General features: G+C 45.3%; 1 protein-coding gene across 8 annotated transcripts in view; it reads left to right on the top strand.

The window, feature by feature from the left end:
* Positions 1-18,248, top strand: part of SLC12A8 (solute carrier family 12 member 8) — a 53,125-nt gene extending 34,877 nt beyond the window's left edge. For 6 of the 8 annotated variants that reach the window (XM_083840649.1, XM_083840653.1, XM_083840652.1 and 3 more), the window contains 9 exons: positions 357-444; positions 1,565-1,652; positions 3,297-3,329; positions 5,043-5,189; positions 8,013-8,682; positions 9,523-9,620; positions 11,956-12,073; positions 14,403-14,463; positions 17,082-18,248. In XM_083840649.1, the coding sequence (XP_083696775.1) occupies positions 357-444; positions 1,565-1,652; positions 3,297-3,329; positions 5,043-5,189; positions 8,013-8,682; positions 9,523-9,620; positions 11,956-12,073; positions 14,403-14,463; positions 17,082-17,247 (1,469 nt within the window). In that variant the 3' untranslated portion in view covers positions 17,248-18,248. The remainder of the gene's footprint in view (positions 1-356; positions 445-1,564; positions 1,653-3,296; positions 3,330-5,042; positions 5,190-8,012; positions 8,683-9,522; positions 9,621-11,955; positions 12,074-14,402; positions 14,464-17,081) is intronic. The other 2 variants (XM_083840655.1, XM_083840654.1) reach the window with 2 other exon arrangements.
* Positions 18,249-20,670: the final 2,422 nt, after the last annotated feature.

Raw genomic sequence — 20,670 nt, 5'->3', positions numbered from 1 at the left:
TTTCAACACTCAGATGGCACTGCTTTCTGCTATGGTTGCATTAAGATAAGATGGGTTTTGTTTGGATTTCTGCTTTTTCACCCCCCATTCTCCCCCAGCATTGTTCAAACTGGACAAAGGGTTCTTTGTAGGCATGTTAGCAGTAGCTCCTTTCTGTTAAAGACAAGAGCAGTTACTTACCAAGCAGTTGATGGGAGCCAGTAACCCTATCCATGGCAGTGCAATGAAATGATATAGTTACTGTTCTGAAGTAATCGATTAAGTGACTGATTAAACTATATTGCATATTATAATATATGTCATGTATGCTATAACTTAGATTAACTCTAAATTGTATTTATGTCTACAAAACATAGGTGTGATGGCTGGGTTCAATATGAGTGGAGATCTCCAGAAGCCTGCTACCAACATCCCCCTAGGGTCTCTGGCTGCTATTGGCACCTCGTAAGTAATAGATTGGGGAGAATTTACTGTCTAGAGCCTGCCCTGGATGTGACCAACCCATTTTGTACTCCCATCAACCTTTTATTACTCAGCCATCTGGAAAATTAAAGTCTGGCTCTCATTCAAATCCTCATCCATTACCACCACCTACTCCGGGTGGGTTGGAGAGGAGATTCGTTAATGTGGATACAGTCAGTCCTTCCTCATTCTTCAGCCTTCCTCAGCCGGACGGGATGTGTGTTGGTGCTAGAGCAGTTGTGCTGCCGCAGCCCGGCTGTTCCCAAGCAGCATGCAAAGTGCTGCAAGGCTTGGAGCACGTGGTTTTGTCACTTCTCGCGGCTGGTCTCAAAGCGCTCTTGTTGCAAAAGAGGAAAATGCAGTTGTTATTATTGGAGAAAACAGTACCAAGGGAGATAAAATGACCTGCCTGCCTGCAAGGCCAGGGGAGCACAGGTGCCCTGCGTCCCTGGGCAGAGCAGTCCCCCTGGGAAATGCTGTTTTCCAGAAGTAGTAGAATGTTGTGTGTTTAAAATAACTGGTAAGTTCCTGCCTGCTTTCATAGCCAACTAAAGTACTTCTGGAAATATTGCATATATTTGCATACCCAGGTTCAGACAGAAAAGAGGGACCTTCTGAATTTAGTGGGATTCTTGCTGAAACTGGTGCTCATTTTCTTTTGAGTCAGGGGATTCACATCTCTGCTGTCCGGACTTTGCAGACAGCCTAGCTTATCCCTCTGACCGAGTGCTGGAAAAGCCAGAGATACCGAGGAGGATCATGGCTGAGGTAGTAAATTTGACACGTTCAACACTGCTGCCAGATGAGGGGACCTGCATACGGGCAGGATGGGGTTATTCCCAGTGTGCACATCAAGAGTGCAGGTGTCCTCACCTCAGGGTACCGTGCCATCACTCTGTGGCTCTCCCCACTGCGCTGCAGTGGGCAAGTGGTATGTGTGGGTGTTACACCGAGCCTCAAGGCTGCTGTGCAGGAGCAGACAGGACAGGGTGACTGAAGACCCAGTTTACAGGTTCTTGGCCTTCTTCTGGCTCTGCTAGTGGGCACAGTTCTCAATGGTCATGTCTGGTTGGTGAAAATAGTTTGTTTTTGTTGCTTGCAGGTGGTTTCTGTACATGGTCTTTGTTTTCTTGCTGGGAGCCATTTGCACCCGTCAGTCCCTCCGCTACGACTTCATGATAGCAGAGAAGGTAACTTGTTCAAAGGACTCGGTGTGGTGTTATATAATGGGGCTTTCAGATTTCCTTTGGCATTGTTGAACTCTTGAACTTCTCCCAAATCCTGAGCAATTTGGGTGCCCATCTCTCATTGATATTCGGGGGATTTTCCCATTGCAAATCCCAGTGTACAATTGATTTGAATAGCCTTGCATTCACCAGCATATCCAATAATGCTGAATCTTGGCGTAATCACCTGGCAATAGCTTGAAGAGCTAAAATATGCTAATGTTGTCCAGTGATAAATGCTGTATCTTATTCAATGTATCCTTTCTCATTGGTGAAAGCTCAGACCAAATTGAAATCTCTAAAGAGCCACGCTGCTTATCTTTACTAAGTCAAGCAAAGCTTACGTTTTCATATCGAGCGGACTGTAATTGCAGTGTGAGCAGTAACATTATTGAACTTGAGATGTTCCACGTTGGTGTATATAAATGAAGGAGGGTTGTAGTGTTACAGGCAATGAACGTTACCATTACAGACCTTTGAAAAGAGAGCAAAGATTTTTGTGTGTTGCTGTCTTACTTTAAATGGGATATGTAAGAGCTAATTTTACAATATTCAGCATTATATAAAATCATGGCCTTACAATATATAACTGTTTTCCTAATTAATTGGAGATGTTTTCTGTTAATTTTATTTATAATATGATTTTAATCTAGAATGTCAGTTTGAGACTCAGACTTCATTTTCTCTCGAAGTAATTGTAGCCCTAGACTTCCTCCAGTCCCCAAAATAAGCTCCAGGTTATTGGTGGGGCTCTTATGACTTCCTGCTAAGGTAAAAAAAAAAATCTGTTTCAGGGAACAAAAAGAATGAGTCTGTGTTCTTTAAGGCAACGCCTTTGTTATGTAAATGAGACAGAGTTAATGGATGAAAAGTACAGTAATGAGATGGTACTTATAACTGAACCAGCTGAAGAGAGAGAGATTTTTGAAGCTATGTTTTAAGTTCAAAATCCTCTGAAGGGAAAAAAATGAAAAATCTCTCAGTAAGTGAATCTGGAGTTATTTAGTTACGTTAAATAACAAACAACAAAAAAGCAAAATCAGTTTTCTCTTCCCTTTTTATGGTACAATCCATATACTCATGTGGTTTCTTTATTATAAGTTGCTTTATATTTTAATGACTTTGTGTGGACAGAGAGAAGAAGAGGTCATTCATTATACATTGAACATGCAAACTCCCCGTTTTCATCAGTCACAGGTGAACGAGTGTTTAGTTGCTTTTCTGCCTCACAATACTTGTTTGGCTTTTTAAACACAGAAGTGAGATTCAGTAATTTCCCTTCTTAATGAGCCAGAAGTGCCAATTTCTTACGAAGTATTCATACTCTCTGTGCTTAAAACCAACAGCAAAACCTTTCATCAGCCTCAGTGAAAGGGACTCTTCCCCTCTAACCCTGATTTGAATGTCAAGTAGTACATTTAAATGCAAGCATTTTTGGCAGCTAAACTAATATATGATGTATGGCACAACTGATTGTTTCTGTCGAGTATTTTTCAAACCAGGCCTGTACTGTAGGAGAGGGAAGGGAAGTTCTGCTCGTAAGACTCCCACGTCCAGGGTCTGTCCATTTGTCTGATGTAAGCTGATACCTGCTAATCTTTCCCTCAGGTTTGTTCTGCCCCACAAGATAAAATTCCCAAGGCAAGTGGATTTTCATGGTGAAAAGAAGTGTGTATTTGAGTGGCAGGAGACTGGTACGGTTCTGAAACACGACATTAATTTTACATGCCTTCCCTGAGCAGCAAGTGTTTTCTGTCTCTTTACCCAGTCTCCTTTTTGCCGCATGCTGATTTCATAGATAAGAAAAAGGCAGATGTATCTTCAATCATCTTTAGACATGTAAATTTGTGTAATTGCTGCTAATAAAGCATATGCCACCTGACTTCAACAGCAGCAGAAGCTCGGAGGATGCAGAAAATGGCAGCAGGTCCATTTAGATGTTATTTTCCATGTGGAGAAGGGCAGGAGTGGAGGTCATGAAGTGAGTGAAGGTTGAAGGGCCTGCACCGGGTGCTGTTCCCTGGCACCGTGTCAAGTGCACCTCCACCTGTGCTTGCAGCAGTTGACACTGGGGACCCACGCAGGGGTACACCAGTCCTTGCTCCTGTTTGACAGACCCTGAGAGCATTTTGTGTCCCCAGAGGGAGAAGAGGGATGCTTTCAACTCCATCTGAACTTGGCGTTTCCCCTCCAGCTTGCTTCTCCCTGCAGTCTGGTGAAGGCTGATGTCAGCTCGGGGCTCCCCCAGGAGATGGCTGCACCCCCTCCCATCCCTGCCATCCCTCTGCTTGTGTGACATTTGTAGGAACTTCCTACGCTCAGACCTGTGTCAGACTGAGCTGAGATTAAGGAGCGTGTTCAAAAATCGTTTGGAAACATCTGGCAAACATGGTGAAAACAAGTCTTCCCATGGAAAAATGAGCTAAAAGCCTGTTATTAGCAAACCAAGAGAAAAACCCTTAAGTCTCTGTATAGACAACTTGTATTTTGGCCTGTAGAAGTTGCCCATAACTACAGGGTTCACGAGGACCTCCCTTTGCTCTCCTTGAGAAAGGTCAGAGCTATCAGGCTTCAGCTGAACTTCGCAGAGTCTGTGGGTGCTGGTGGCCATGCCCGGCTCACAGCTTGCTGCTGCTGCAGCCCCGCCAGGTTTCCACGCCTGCAGGAGGTGCTACGCGGTCACACTGGCAGCTGGAGGGGATGCTCACTACAAACTGGTAATAAAACCAGCCTTGGAGCACTATGGCTTTAAAGAGTTTGAAGTTTCGCATTGGCTGAAGGAAATTCTTTACTCGTTTGAAGACAGGAAAATAAGGTCATTGTATTATATCCCTTGGAGCATATTTTTTTTGAGATGCCATTTGTTTAAGTGGCAAGTTTGATTTGGTTTTACTGCAGATTTTCTTTCAGGATTGGTTTTCCCCTCTGGGACGCAGGGGTTTGTCTTCCTGTTTTGGATGGTTGGAAGCCTGGGTAGCTTTTCCTGTACGATGTGCTCTGTATATAAGTGATCTCTCCTGAAATAAACTCACTTCCAGTTACTTAAGTGGAATCTAATAGCTGCTGCTTTGCTGCAATTGCTCCAAGTGACAAAGAATTTCTTGGATATGAGCTTGTCAAATGGCTCTGTTGGTACAGGATGTTCGGTATTAAATTACTTCTATGGGGTAATTTTCCCGTATTAATTGCTTGTACATTATACCACAGACCGGTTAAATTGCTGCTTTCCCAGGCTCAGTTCATTTTGCAATGTTACAAAATGCAGGGGGTTTCTGAGTATATATGTGTTTAAAATCACTCACAGGTCTTCGAAGAATGAAGTAATCAACTTTGCATCCTCTCTGCTTCCTCCAGGTATCCTTGGTGGGTTTCTTGTTTTTGCTAGGGCTGTACATCTCGTCCCTGGCCTCCTGCATGGGAGGGCTCTACGGAGCACCCAGAATCCTGCAGTGCATCGCCCAGGAGAACGTGGTCCCCATGCTCGCCTTTCTTGGACACGGGGTTAGTGATCCTTTCTCTGAAATTACTGTCAAAACCTAACCTGAGGGAAACTGTTGATATAAGGAGGCAGTATTTCTGTGCGTCTGTGGGGCAGGATGAGATCTGTGCACCACGTCTCAGCCATGCCCTGCCCCAGAGCTGTCAGTCCTGTCGCCGTGCCAGGACAGCCCTTCCTGGGCTGTGGGACCTCCTCCTTTTGGTCCTTTTCTTTTGAGATGTCTCCAGGAAAACAGCCACTTATGGTACAACTTTGCCTGTGATTTGTTTTTGCAAACACCTGATCTAAGCCCATGCTGATCGTAATTGTGACCAAGGTACTTAGCTCTTCCGTGCCCTCCCTTTCAGGGCAGAGGCCTGAAGCTTTTGTCTAACTGCTCTGGTCAGATGGATGCTAGCTGCCTCTTTATCTTTTTGTTCTTTTCTTCTTCTTTCCTTCACTTTCTCTTTGAAATCTTCCTACCTTCTTTGGTGACCTCAGAGCTGAGTACATCGCTAGTCCCAGTGCAGTGGATTCAGTTTGTGCACGCTGGAGAAGAGGACACTTCTTTACAGGGTGAGGTGTCTTTTAGGCTCAATAAAAATAATAAAAAGAGAGTAGATTTAAAAGGTTAATTTAGGGGGCTGCTAAGCTTTAGATATACTTCAAAACAAAGCCTTGCTTTGAATATGACAAGAGGCTTTTTCCTTGTCCCAGTCACTAATCCTCATTCACATGAGTTGTTCCCCTGAGAACAGTCAAAGTCCCAGTCACTAAGGATTGTGTAGTCTTGGGCTATACGTTTAGAACAAAGTATTTCTTATGGACTTCCCTTTTTCTAAACAGGGAGAAAAAAAATTCATTGCTCTAAATAACCTGCAGCATCTAACTGTCTGTACTGAGCAGCTGGGAATATCTTAAGATGTTATACTCCTTCAGAGCAGCTTATAAATACAGGAGAATATTTCACAATAGTAATATTTAAGATTGTTTTATAAGTATAATTATCTCCTCTATGTCATTTTGTATTTCTCAAAGCAATTCTTGAAAATTAAAGTCAAGATAATAGTAATAAATATAGGAGAATCAGGAATGGTAACAACAGCAAAAACTTCCAGCGACTGAGGATAGTTGTCAGGCACTCCCAGAACAGACTGTTCTGCATGTGGCAACACTTGCCAAATTGTCAGCAATTTAGCCCTAGGACTGCAAAATTGATTCCCTTTCTTCTCTGGTTTTCTGTCTTTCTGTAATATTTTCTCCTCTGAACTCTGTCTAGGCAGAGTGCCACAGTGGAAGTGCTCAAAAAGAGGTGAGACGTTAAAGGCAGATCACTTTACCCGTTCCTTCTCTCTGCCACCTTGAAAATTGTCTAGATTTGGTTCATGGAGAGTGAATAAATGTAATTTGCCCTTAACAATCTGTTCCACATCAGTTCTTCTTTTCCATGGTTTAGGAAAGTGTTGTAGTCAACATAACCCCAGCTAATGTGAAGGACACTATTGTTTTCTGTAGTGTTAAACCTAAGCCAGAGGCATCCTGAGATCGTACCATCTGTTCCCTATCTCGCTAAGTCTTTCTAATACCTAAGATGTTTTCTGAGAACCGTGTTCACTTATCCCTGAGACATATTTCTCATTTCATTGTGAAAAGGCGTAAGGTCCAGAACCGGTCCCCTTTTCTATTAATAAGTGTGGAGGAAATAGAAATAGTTTCCATTTGAGCTGTGTGTTTATTGGAGAAGCACATGCAGTAAATGAAAACGTAGAATGGAAAATGTTCCCTGTCTCGTGCTGGTGTTGGTGTGAGGGGGCTGTAAGAGCACCTTCCCAGCACGTTGCTGAAGTGCATCCCTCAGCTGCCACACTGCTGGCAGAACTCCGTGTTGTGCCAAGAGAACTTAAAGCATTTCCTTTTGATCCTTTTCAGAACCGAAGCTTGTTCTTAAGGGACATTGCCATGGTTTCAATTTCTACCTGTCTTTAGAAAGTCCTTGGAGGTGAGGAGTACGGGACAAACCCCCACCCCAAAACGGCCTTGGCAGGGGCTCTGATGGACACTTAGCATCGTTTCATCTGACTCTCTAGCAATGACTGAGAAAGGGCATATTAGACCTAGGGTTAAAATTTGTGAGCTTAGTCTCCCTGAATGTGCTTTGCTTTGTCTCTCTCTCATTGTCTCCCTACCCTAACCCTACCCCAAAGGAGAAGAACAAGCTGTGTTTCTCCTGGTTGCCTGCCTTTCTGACTGATGCCTGGCATTGCTGGTGCCCCCAGCGTCCTTTAGCTGCTAAACCTTTCTGCTGCTTTCCTCCTGGTACTGGGCTGATGCAGCTTTGGTAGAAGGAAGGAGGAGATGCCAAGTACAGTCCCAGCAGATCATGGATTTAGCTCAGCCTTGAGTCAGGGCAGGGCCTGAAGCTACTGATAAAAAATGGCACAAAAATACAAAAATTAGAAATGAACAGTTAACTCTTAATTAACACGTTTTGTTGCTATAACACAGCCCAGACTTCCCATAGGCCCCACGTGTCTCTCTGAAGGTTCATTGCTGCTTTAATGACATACTCTGAGATACAGAGTGAGACTTGATGAATTTTTCCAAGACAAAAATTGAGTGAGGATCAGAGGTGAGGTGGGAACTCAGCAGCTTTTGGCTTCCAGTCTGTTCTTTAATTTATTAAGCCAATGGGCCTCTGCTTGTGTGCATGGGGGTGTGTATTTCATGACTATGCATGTACCTGCAGACTGTCAGGGTAACCATTCTTTACAGCTGAGCCACCAGGGACCCTCACGGCAAAGCTCACGAGTATTAATTTAAATATGTTTCTTTTATTTATGTAATAGAAAGGACCCAACAGGACTCCAGTGGCTGCGATTTGCTTAACAAGTCTCATTACCATGGCTTTTGTCTTCATTGGGCAAGTGAACGTTCTTGCTCCGATAGTGACCATCAACTTCATGTTGACATATATTGCTGTTGACTATTCCTATTTCTCAATCTCTTTGTGCTACGATGATCAGCAAAAAGCTGGCAAGACACAAGTGGAAAACGCTAAGCCTCACTCTTCCCAGCCTTTGATTTTCAACAAGACCTCCAGCCACGCATCAGATGGAGTAATTCAAAGCAGATCGAATGGCACCTTGCTGGAATTCACAAAAGACATGGACCAGCTTTTTAAACCATTTCGTAACGAGCCAAGTGCTAGCAAAAAAGGAGCTGAGAGTTTAACCCAAAAGGTCAAACAGAAAAAGGTGAAGAAGCCAGCCAAGCAAACGTTACAAGACAGCTTTCTTCTGGATCTCGATCACGATGCTCCTCCAGCTCAGCATGGCTGGGATGAGACTGCAGAGCCCCACCACGAAAGCTGGCAGGACCTCACTGAGCAGGGCCACCAGCTGGAGGTGGGTCCGTACTGGTCGCCTGCTACAGACACCCAGGGGACACCTGAGCTGCTGGAGCAGGGGGAGCAGCTCCACAGCCCGGCGCTGGCGCTCTGCAGCCAGAAGGTGGAAGGTGAGTGTGTAGAAGATGGGCATCTTCATGCTCGCAGGGAATTATCTACAATCTTAGTCCTCCTGGTGCTTTGCTGGAGGCAGGCGAGAAACTAGCTTTATACGGGGCTGTCATTCAGTGATTCATAGCAATAATATCTTTTATTACAGGTGAGGGTAGAGTTCATCATAATGAATCACAGGAGAAGTTCCAATGTAATTTCCCGTGGAAGATTAATCACAGGAAAGCAGGCAGGACTGTATTTAGTGTAGGGCTGTTTACTGCATACTCATTATTCTACAAATGCAATCTTAACACTGTACATTAAAAACATTTTGAGTGTTATCTTGGGCCTTATTTCACCATGATGTGGAGTAGGAGGGATGGAGCCTTGGGAGACTAAATCTCTGGCTGTGGAAATGAGATGATCCCTATGCTGCAGGTGGAGGCTGTAATTTGTCATCCACAGCTAGGAATCTGAATTTATTTCATTGGCAATATGGGTGTTTTGCCACAGAGGTAGTTGTCTCAGATCTGTAGTCTTCTATCAACATTAGTCAATTAAGCTTCATAAACCCATGTGGGGGAGAAAAGAATTGTTTCTCTTCTTTTACAAACATGGAAACTGCCTCAGTTTCAATCACAGGCAATGACTTATGTGAGGCCTAAAGATAGACTCAGTACCAAAGTTGTAAATTTTTTTTTTCTTGATCACCTTTTCTGCTTTCATTTTAGAAATTTTGGTTAAACTGTGCCATGCCCAACTGTCAGCTAGAATTTCTGGTTTGGTTTTTGGCAAAGTAGAAAGAGACCAATGCTTCAGCTCATTTTTAACATATTTTTTTTCTTTTTCTCCTTTAGAATCATCTGTAAGGCAACAAAATCTAGAACTGGGAATTCAGCAAATTCCAGAATCATTCTACTCCCGATTCTGCAATCACTGGGTTTCCTTTGCTGGTGTAAGTAATTTTCTTTTTATTTTGAGCACTGGTTTGTGACTGCCGAAAATGGAAGGAAATTCATCACTTAGTGTAAATACACTCTAGTACTTTCAGATGGCTTTTGTTTCTGGTATCCCAGGAGGTCACCTGAACTAAATACTTAAGAGACCATAGGCCCAGTGGTTCAATTTAAGAGAAAGGTAGATGACATTATTTAAAACAGCAACAGCAATAAATAAACAAACTCCAACATCTTAGGACTTTTCTAGAATTAAACATACATGGCTCGTTGGGAAAAAATCACCGTGTCCCTCTTTTCACTGTGAATCAAACAGCCTGCTTTTTCTTGCCATGGAATGGACTGAGACATCAGCTTCAAAGATGTGTTATTTTTATATATGAAACAGTTTCTGCAAGCTCGGGGTGGGGTTTCATTAGCACTGAACTCCTGATCAGAGCAGCCTGGCTGTGAAATTCCACATTTTGAGGGAGGAAAGCAGAGCATTCCTCCAGCATGTTACTTTAAAGAATAAATAACTTTTAAATAGCTTGTTCCTTAAGCCACTGAAGAGTTTAAGACATTTAAATTCTTCTTGGGAAGATGGATTAATGGGCAGATGACAGGAAAAGGGTCAGATATGGATAATGAGTGAACCATCTGGCTTTGCTGCATGGATGGGGATTTAATAGCTGTACGTAAAACATAACAAACACCCTTGAATAACATACTGAACCCTTCTAATTTAATCCTCAGATAGAGTTTGACACCTACTTTTCAAATTTGCTGCTCTGGCTGCCAGCAGCCAACTACTGGAGAAAGGTCTTGCCAGACCGTGGCGCGGTGGGTGGGATGGATGCTGGAGGCTCCTCTCTAGTGATGACGTCTCTAGGAGGTTGCAAGCTAATGCTCTCTCTGGGCTCAGTAACTAACGGGGCCCCCGAGTGCTTGTCATCGTAGGGTTCGGAGTGGTCAGCTCTGCCTTCGTGGGGGAATTGGCGTAAAGAGATGACTGATGTGCTCATTAAAGCAGATTTGGTTTTCTGTCAATAGTCAGACTTGGGATGACTTTGCAACAGAGCTGAGGAGGGATCAACAGTGCAAAATAAAATCGCAGAAGAAAAATCAGATACACTTTTTCATCCAGGCTCCTTTCCCCTCTGCCTTGTCTTCAGGCTTCACCAGCCACGTCAGCCGTGACTGCTTTAGCTCTTACACGTTGTCCCTTGTCTGTGCCTAGCCTGATCTGTGAAGATGCTGCTTCTGCCCCTACTCGTATGCCCCTTGAGCTACTTCTAACCCTGCAAGCTGGTGAGGCTCCAGATACAGCTTCATGCTCCCAAATAATGACCCATTTGGCTGATGCGGCTGGGAGCTCCCCGTGGACTAGCTAACACTTCCATGACCTGCAGCTGGTGTATGTTGGAGTAGCTCAAGCAAAAACTGCCTCTAGGACCTGAGGCAGCTCACTAAAAGCTACCTGCATGCTGCTGAAGGTGACAGTGCAAGCCTGTGCTGTCCCTTGTTTATGACTGAGACCAAATGAGGCTCCGTATAGCACAGGGAACTCCTTGCAGAGAAACCTCAGCCATGCCATACCCAAATCTTTTCTGGTAACGCTAGATAGAAATACTTTATGTGTGGCCAAAAGCCACTTGCCACAGAGCACTCTGGAGGCAGGAGATGACGTGGTTCCCCCAGGGACCTGCACCACAGTCCTCAGCTGCTGATGCCCAGGAAGGTCCATCCACCCATGTGGTTGTGGCTGCTGTCGTTCCTCCCATGGGCAGGGTGCGGGCTGTGCAGTAGATCTCGCGCAAGGAGAACCTTGGCTCTGTCCCCATCATGGGGCGTTATTAAGAGGCAGACACCTCAACAGAAACACTCATCAGGGTAAAGCTGAGTGTCTGCGTCCCAGGTCTAGACAGTGCACAGCTCTTACACAGCACTCCCGAGAGGGCCTAAGAAAGATGGAGGTGCAGAGAAGCCATCAAAGCACTGGTTTTACATGAATTTGAAACACAAGGTTCAGCGTTTCTAGCACTAAATAAATAAAAATGCAGTTACTGATGCTCTCATAACAGCTTGAGAACCCCAGTACTGCCTCACTTATTAACGAGGTTTTATTGGAGTTGCAAACCATGCTCAGATTGCAAGATTCAAGAATAAATTGCTGAAACCATGTGAAGCTGCGTGTGAAGGTGGGTATTCCTCCTCGGGCACGTGCCGCCAGCTCTCCCATGCGCCAGAGCAAAAGATGATCAGAGCTTCTCTGGATTATGCAGAACAGCAGTCAGATTGACAGCAGTATACCACCTTGCTCTGGAGCAGCCCTAAACCTTGTCTTTTCAACAGGCAATCGTGTCCCTCATCATAATGTTTGTCATTCAGTGGATCTACACCCTTGTCAGCCTGGGAGCAGCAGTTATTCTGTATTTCTACATTGGCCAAGTGAGTCCAGGACTCCCCCTGGGTGGGTAATTTTTTTCTGTGTTATTAAATCTGCTTAAAAATTCATTAAGCTTTAATTTAACTTAATTATGAATTTTGATGCTTGTGTTTAATATGCAGGTGGCACAGTGAGTGATGAGATTTAATTTCTTTGGTAGTTTCAATGCATTTTATGTCTGGCTCTTTAATATTTGATTCCAACTGTAACTAGCATTAGCTTGATAGTTTGCACATTGTGCTTGCTTTTCGGCTGTACTGTACTTTAAATGGCAAAAGCAGATATTGAGACTTAACAGGGATGGCAGATTGCAAAAGTATCGCGGCAATGAGAACAATCTGTTGTAAAAAATCTGTTGTAAATACATTTTAATAAATTTAATTAATCAGTCTAAAACCACCTGAGAAAACTTTAATGAAAACGGGAATTATGACAAGTATCTCATTAAATCTCAGCATTCATAACTGCAAAACAAGAGAGCCTTTTGATTCCAGATCTAAACAGGCTGAATATGTTAGGAACGTAATCTGGGAAAATACTCTTAGGCAAAGGGCTTTAAAAAGGTCTGTGCATGTGATGGGCTTAAACAAGTTCAAAATTAAATATTGAAGCACATTGAAAAAGCAGCTCATAATTGCGTACCCCTTGGCACGGAGGCAGGAGAGGTTTGCGTTGGTCTGCTTCTGAAGGGAGAGGGTGATAAACACACAGTAGGTGCCTGCTTACGTCCATATGCATACATATGTATGTAGGTGTATAATGCATACGTACCTGCATGCATGGATGTGCAATGTTTTGTTCGGCACCTGTGAAAACCTAGATGAGAGAAGTCAAAAGAACCTGAGTTTGTGTCTTTTAAACAACGCAGAGGTAGCCACCCGTGTTTATTTAGATAAAAGGTCATTAGGCATTAGGGAAGCAGATAACAGATTTCAGAAACCCATGCTGTGAGAAAACAAAAATGGGTTGTCATTCAGGAGCTGTCAATGTATCACTCACCAATCTTTCTACTACAACTGATTTCTTTTTTATTTATCTGTATGGGATGGTGGAAAAGAGTTGCTGTGAGCAATCTGAGTTAGCGTAAGATGTCCCTGCTCTTGGCAGGGGAGTTGGACCAGACGATCCTTACAAGTCCCTTCCACAACCCACACTGTTCTGTGACTCTGTGAATTAGTTCTTCCTACTTGCCATTTTGTATCTTTTGAAATACATAAGTTTTATTTTAACAAACTTTTTGTACTGCCCCTAAATACTAAACAAAACACAAACAGTGTCTGCAGGCCTTGGGGTTTTCTTTGCCTTTGCTTACTCACTGTTATATCTTTGTTATTTTCTTTTGAAATATTTCCAAAAATGACTTTAAAAAGAATTTCTCAGTGTGTGGAAGATTATGGAAGGTGATTTGAGAAATGACAAAATTAAACATTTTTGTCTTGGTTTGTTTTGCACATGCGTTCCCATGCATACTGTAGAACAGCACATGGCAAAGAAGTTAAAAATGAACATGCAAACTTCAGCCTGATTTTTATTTGGTTGTGAGTGAAAATTATTTTTGCAGTCACACCACATCAAATGACCCATTTTGTTCTTCAAAAGACTGCATGACCATTCTCTACAGAGAAGTTGTGAGACACTGTCTTGAGAGATGCTCTGAAGTAAGGACTAGATGAAAACCTCAGGAGCAGTGGCTCTGCCACAGGAATGCTCCATGATTTTGATGGGTCCCTCCTCCTCCCTCTTTCCCTCCAACAGCCTAAAAAAAAAATCCAGCAGTTGTTGCTGGGTCTCTGCTCTCCTCCCTATCCCTCACCACAGACTTCGGGGGCTGCTTTTGTTGCACTTGTCTGCTCCTGCAGTTAGCCAGTGCAGGAAATTAACTCTACAAAGAAGTCCCAAAATAAACCTTGGTGTCTGTCTAATAAGTTAAACCAGCTCTCCGTGGGGACAGCCAAGAGGGAGCAGTGAGACCTTGGCCACCGTGGCTAGGGTCAGCTGAGCAGCTCTTTCAGTCTCCCCATCCCTGCAGTGGGAATGGTCTTTGCAGCCTAAGGAGAAGGTGCTGCAGCTGGTGTCTTTGCTTTGGCCACCTATTTGCTGGTATTTTAACAAGCTGTCGGTCTGGGAAGGAATTGCTGTTCTCCATATGAACTTTGGGTTAGATTCTCGGCAATCATTTAAAAGCCACAGCGAGTGGGAAGACTCCAGAATTGTTCTCACAATTGCTAAATCTTTGTGTACTGAAAGCTAGTAACAAACATGTCAGTTTGGGATTTTATGCAAAAATTCAATGGTGAAATGCTGTTACGAGGGAATTAGCAACATACCGACTTTTCATGCCTCTTCTTTGTAGGAGCAGCAGCGAATTTCAGTTTGTTCAGCTGGATTAAGTCGGCTTTGATCACCTCATGCAGGTTGGTACCAGTCACTTGGCAGAGATCGAGGCGGTGCTCCTTGTTCCCACTAATGTGCATGGGAAGAGTTGACCTGCTCTTTACCTCAAGCAGTCTGTCTGGCCCTTCTTGGGGACCTCAAGTTCTTAGTTAAAGGCAAATAAGGCTGTTGGCTCCAGTTAGCCCAGTGCTGATGTATCCCAGTGGCTGAAGCTTTCTTGATCTTACTGTTCAAATCCCAAAGGTCTGTGCTCAACCTTGGAGGCTCAGCTTGAACTGAAAAACGTGGTAGTAAATGAGGAGTGGGAGACTCCAGCTCTTCCACCCGCGGCAGGTGGTGAACTGCTGTGGTGGTGGTGGAACAGGTACGCATCTGCCAGCTGGGCTGGAGTTTCAGAGGGGAAATTTGGGGGGAAGCAGCAATAGCTGCAGGGGCAAATAAACAAGTTCTTCAGTGAAGCAACCATTCAGTATCAAGTTTGTATGGGATTGCAGCAGAAAATATCTTGGTGTTTTCCTTCTCAGAAGGCCTCAGGGTTTTTGTCTGGTTGGATATTAACTGGTTTCGTTAATTTATTTTGATCCTATTAATTATTAATTCTGTCATGGTTGGGTTTCCCATGGGGGGTAATGACCATCCGTGCTGCTGTACAGAGCAGTGGGATTTGGGGTTCCTAATCTGTTTGTCTGTTTTTCTATTGCAGTGGGGGAGCACTGTAGTAAAGACCGCATAACATAAGCTGCCAGGCATTAGGTGTGCAAATTTGGTGGCTTCTTTAAAATAAATGAAGGTCCAGGCACTTAGGCACGTTGGCACATGTGTATGCCTGCCTTGCAAGCTCCTGTCTCTGCCCACAGTCCCTATAATATGGCTACATGCCTTTTGTGGCAGAGGTGGCTCAGGAGAGTGGCCAGAGGTGATGGGACCTCTCTTAGATCGCCATGGAAGGTCCATGGCACGGCTCAGAACAGACATGTCAGGTCTCCTGCATCACCATCCATCACTGCCTATACCAGACCAGTGGATCTCCCCAAGTGTGTGGGGCTGCCTTAAAGACCCACCTGTCCTGCAAAGCTCTTTTGCTGTGAATAGCTTCGTTCACGCAGCTGTGGCTGCCTCTCATGGCAGTTGCATAAAGCTGCACACTTCTCTGTTAGCGGGATGAGAGCCCAAGGCAGACAAGCTACACAGAACAGGAGGAGCGAGGGGGTGTCAAGGGTGTGCACTATGCTTTGTGCGTGTCTCATTTGGAATAAGGGGTTGCCCCCTCCTTTCTCCCCCTCACTCACCATGTCTGCTGCACTCTTAACATGAGCCAAAGCCAGGGGTGAGGAGGAGAACAGGGCGCACGGGGCTGTGCTGGAAGCGCTGCCAGAATTACTCATTGCACGGTGAGTCAGACCCCGCTGCTTTGTGTCCCAGGCATTTAGCTGTCCTGTTCCGCCTCGGTGTACAGCCGCATCCACTGCCTGTAATTTTGCCTCGTTGCAGCTATGATGATGGAGCAGTTTTTCCTCCCAGTTGTCCCTCGGCACTTTTCAACCCTGCCTGTTGTCAGATGCTCCCTGGGGGAGGCTGGTTAACTTCACGGACAGCTGCCATACGTGGCTGGGAGTAGGAAAGATGAAGCTAGCCCTTCTGGAGAGGCAGCCCTTGTGCTTCTTGTGGGCAGAGGTGTCACTGGTGCCGGGCGTTTTGTCCTGCAGGTTATCTGGCTGGCACAGGCCTCAGCGCTTTGATCAGTGCAATCGATGAGGAGAGGCTCTGCCAAGGAGGATGGAGTGAGGAACTGGCAGCAGCCCAAGATAGAGACTGATCTTACTTCTCCCTCCCCTAAGACTGCAATCTCTGAGCCAGCCAGCTTGGTAACCTCGTCCTTATGCCAGGGATCCTGCTCATGCTGGCACGGACACAGTTTTGGCTTTGCTTGGGGGCTGGGTGGGTTGTTTTGAAGCCCACCTTTGCTGCGCTGCAAGAGATTGCATTGAAATCACTTGCACGTTTTTCCTCAGCCACAATTTCTTGAAATCCAAGCAAGACATGTTAATGAATTTGAGGTAAAGAAGTCATTGCATTAGAGTGCAAGAGCACTGAAAGCAACCAAGGATCCTTGGCGCCTTAAAGAGGGCTGAGTCAGTGTTATAAGGTCCTCCAGTTTTGATTTGCAGGTGTGCAGTAATGTTTTCTTAAAGTTGGCCTCCAGGAAAAAGAAACTGCAGGAAAGTCTCCTCTTTTATTTAAAAGAGGAAAAGAGTTTTCAGCCTGGTCTCAAAAGTAATTGAAATGTACACGAAAGCTTAGGAAACTATAAGAAGGATATTTTTCATTAGCAATAGTTCGTGCTCCTTCTTTTCCTGCACCATCTGGAAACTGGCATAGCCGATGTTTGGAGCAATTCCAAAGAGGAAATGTATTTGCTAAGAAAATGTATATTTTCCAGTGTTTATGAGGGACGAGGTTGAAGTACAGTTTTTGCATGCCTTCTAGGAAAGTGACTGCAGATTAACTCTATGCCTTCCGAGGGCAATGCAGCCCCGTCTCCAAGCGCCCTGCCACGAGCACGTTTTTCCTTGGCCCAGCCGGGCGCGTGGCTGCTAACGGCAAGCAGCGGGTCATGCCTCTGCTTCTGTGTTTGCAGGAGAAGGCCATCTCCAAAGGAGCAGATCGTTGTGACACCGGCCTTTGCGACAGTTGGCATGGAGACCACGCAGCTCACCGAGGAGAACGCAGACTTTGCCTCTCGAGACCGCTATCACCAGTCCTCCCTTATCAGCAGAGAAGAGTTTGTGAATCAGTTTCAGTGAAGGGGGAGGACAGAAAAAACACCAAGCTGTCGTTTCTGAAAGGGCTGATAAGTGCTAGTCACTGCCACAGGGCCTTGTGAAATACTTGAATGTATAGGGAAAGGATGTGAATAGTTATTTACATATTCAAGGCTTGTTTGTTTATGCAAACTACAGCATGACCAGGTTTCAAATCTTATCCGAAATGGAGGGGGATAAAACCAAACACGCAAATGAAAGGGCCGATCCAGTGAAGTGATGAGTTACTGAGAATGATATAATCCTTTTAAAGAATTCAATTATAAGCACTACTGAGCTCTGAATACTGTCGCTGCTGTAAAAGCTTACAACACCTGATTTCAGACGTCCTCTGGGGGAGCAGGGCAGCAGCGTGCATTGTATTTGCGAGCAGTGACCTCAGATGCAGGAGCCGAGTGCCCGGTCCCAGCTGTGCCACCGATGGATGCGACCTTCCAGGTCAATTCACTTCTCCTCCCAGCGTGAATTTGCCTGCTTGTGATACAGCAATTTTCTACCTCAGCGTTTCAATTACCAAGGTCTTAGAAAGTACTTTAAGGTGTTAGACAATAGGCCAGAACCAGTGGCAAGTGCAAGAGGATTATGAAATATATTCATAACTGGAATCGAACCTGCGCGTTTATATGCAGTAATGCAGTATAATGTACTCTTCTCTACTGTGAAACCACGAAGTGATGCCTTAGCATCTTTTCATAGTGTGGCTTCCCACATCCTTTATGAAACAAGAACCAAGACCTAAAATCAAAGCTATCTCCAAATAGAGCATCTCTTGGATAAAAGGAGAGATGATTCAGAAGTGCCTTAACAAAATGCATTTTGCTAATTCTGCTTCAAGCTCATCCTGTACTGAGCTTTATAGATGTATGCACCTAAGTAAAAGGAGGGGGAAATCACTGCCTCTCACTTCCTGTAATCTCTGATCATTTCAGCCATTAAATTATTTATTTCTTCTTCTGTGCAATAAAAACTTGAGACAGCAGAAACTCCTCTCTGTGCTAGCTGTGGGCACGTTCAGTGCCTCTGAATACCAAGGGCTGTTCAGGGGTGTGCCCCAGCGCTGGGGACACTCTGTCCCACTTTGTGGTCTCATCTGCTCTGGCTTTGGCTCTCCAGGTTTCTTAGAAAGGGGACCAAGGGAGACTTCCAGCTGAGATGAAGAAGAGAGCGATCCTGCAACACTGCAGAAAGCATATTCATTTTACTAGGTTGCAGGTATTTCATTAAATATCTGTAACCTTGTCTTTATTATGTCAATAGAAGCAAGCAGAAAATGGTGGCCAATGCTGAGCCACCTCACGTCATTTTCTGTTGGGAGTCGTCCTGTCAGGATTTCTTGCTGTCTTTTTGTGTTGGATTTCCAAATGGTGTGGATCTGCTGTTTAGATGTGCTGAAGCTTCCCCCAGGTCCGCTGGGGCCACCTGTGTGCTCAGGAGAGCCCTTCCCGTTCTCACAGCATCAGGACAGCTCTCTCAGTGCTGAATTAAGAGAAGAAATAAATAGCAAAGGCACAGGACTGAGTTTGGGGATGTCTGTGCTGGTACACGGTAGCCAGAATTACAGATTCTTCCCTGAAGACAAATCTGAGAAACTTTGCTGGTGCTTTGCTCTTATCGGTTCAAAGCGTGGCAAGATAACAGTCAATTTTTATTGTCAGCTATTAAGATCAAATTAACTTATCTTTGACCTTGGCAGTTGCTGCTGTTGTGCAAGCTTTCAGACACTGCTTGGAGCTGATCCACCTCGCTGACAAGCTGCATCGTACTGCGCTGTCTCCTGCTAGCGTTTGATACGCGACCGCAGCGCCAGGGCTGCGAGCCCTCGTGTTTCGCAGAGCCCACCCCTGTGTAAGCACTGCGGGGTGCCTGCCCTCCCTAGCATGAGCTTGCCCAGCCCTGCAGTCTCAGGAGCACAGCTTAAACTCAAGGAAACCCCAGAGCCCAGCACGAAGTGATTAATGGGTAGAAATTCCCGCGTTAACCTCATTAGCTCCCACACAATTTAGTTCCCTTCTTAAAGCCGGGCAGTACTTGGGAGACCCGGGGAGGGAAGAGAGCAGGTCCTGCGTCCACCAGACCCCACAGGGGAACTGTGCTGGGGAATGTGTGTGTCTGACACTGTGCTTCCTGCTCTTCCCCAAAACCAGCGATACAAACAGCTCCTCCATTTGGCTACCAGGATTTTGGCCAGCCCTCTCAGGACAATGCCCGCAGCTTTGCTTGCGGCCCTGTGGATGCTCGAGGCACCTGCCACTATGTGTCTGCCAAACACCTTGTGTCTGGGTTTTCTGGGCTTTAGGCTCCACGTGCTGCTCCTGGAGAAGCTTTCCCCAAAGCATCCACCCCTCCTGGCATCGCCAGCGCGGCAGGTACCAGGTCCTGCGCCACGCTGTAAGGCCAGCACTTGGTCTCTTCCTCCCGTTGGGCCTGCAGGAGAGGAGCGTGTCGTGTGGGGCTGGTTTCCTCGCCGCCGCTGTGTGTTGTAAGTAGAGCAACTTTCCTTTTCAGTGCTCGAGAAGGGATGCGCTCATCTTTCTCAGGGCATTAGCTTTGACGTAGTTAACAGTGACGGTGGAGGGAAGGCGTGTTTCAGGAGCCACCACCTCTGAAGGGATGGGGACAATGGTGTTTGGAGCAGTCTGACCTGCTTCCTCACACATCCTGTGCTTTTGAAGAGCCCATGCCTGTCGAAAATCAAGCTTGTGCTTTATTTTCTTCCCAACCGCTGACTTAATCCTGACAAGGCCTGTGGTTTGGGGTACCCCGATCAACCTCAGAGCAACCGTATTTGGGGTTTCTGGCTGGTCCCCCCTCCTGTAACCCCACAGACTCGTCCACTTCTGAGGCTGGATGAGTTCAGACCCCACTGGCACGCAGGTCTTTGCGTATCAAGGAAGCTTTTCTAGGAGGAGAGAAAGACTAGTTGCATTGCAGATGCAGGGGTGCGTTGTCAGAAATGTCTGTAGCTTTTGTAGCACTCTAAAGATGCATGAAATCACGGATAGCAATTTGTCAGCTTAACATTTAGTGGTCGAAGGGAAGTAATGTGGGTGGGAATTCCCACTGTGAGTGGGAAGTGTTCCTTCTGCCCACCTGGGAGCCAAACTGTGGCTCTGGCTGCTGCAGCTTTAGTGAAGACTCAGCATCCCCGAAGGTCGGTTTGGGGCCCAGCTCTGAGCCTTATCTGTCCACTACAAGTTGCAGTTTGGTTAACGTCCTGATGAAAAGACCTTTCTATCTTTTTAGCTGTATGAGCTTTGTTATCATGTGCAATCTACTTTCCTTGGAGTTCATGGAATTGTTTTTAAGAAACGAGGATGTTTAGTGATGGGGCAGGGAGGGAGGACGTTTGTTTTTGAGAGATATGTGGATGTAAAAGGGCCTCTTTTTTTTTTTTTTTTAAGGCTT

Source organism: Anser anser (assembly GCF_964211835.1).
Source record: "Anser anser genome assembly, chromosome: 6".
NCBI lineage: Eukaryota > Metazoa > Chordata > Aves > Anseriformes > Anatidae > Anser > Anser anser.
This window is presented reverse-complemented; position numbering and strand designations above follow the sequence as displayed.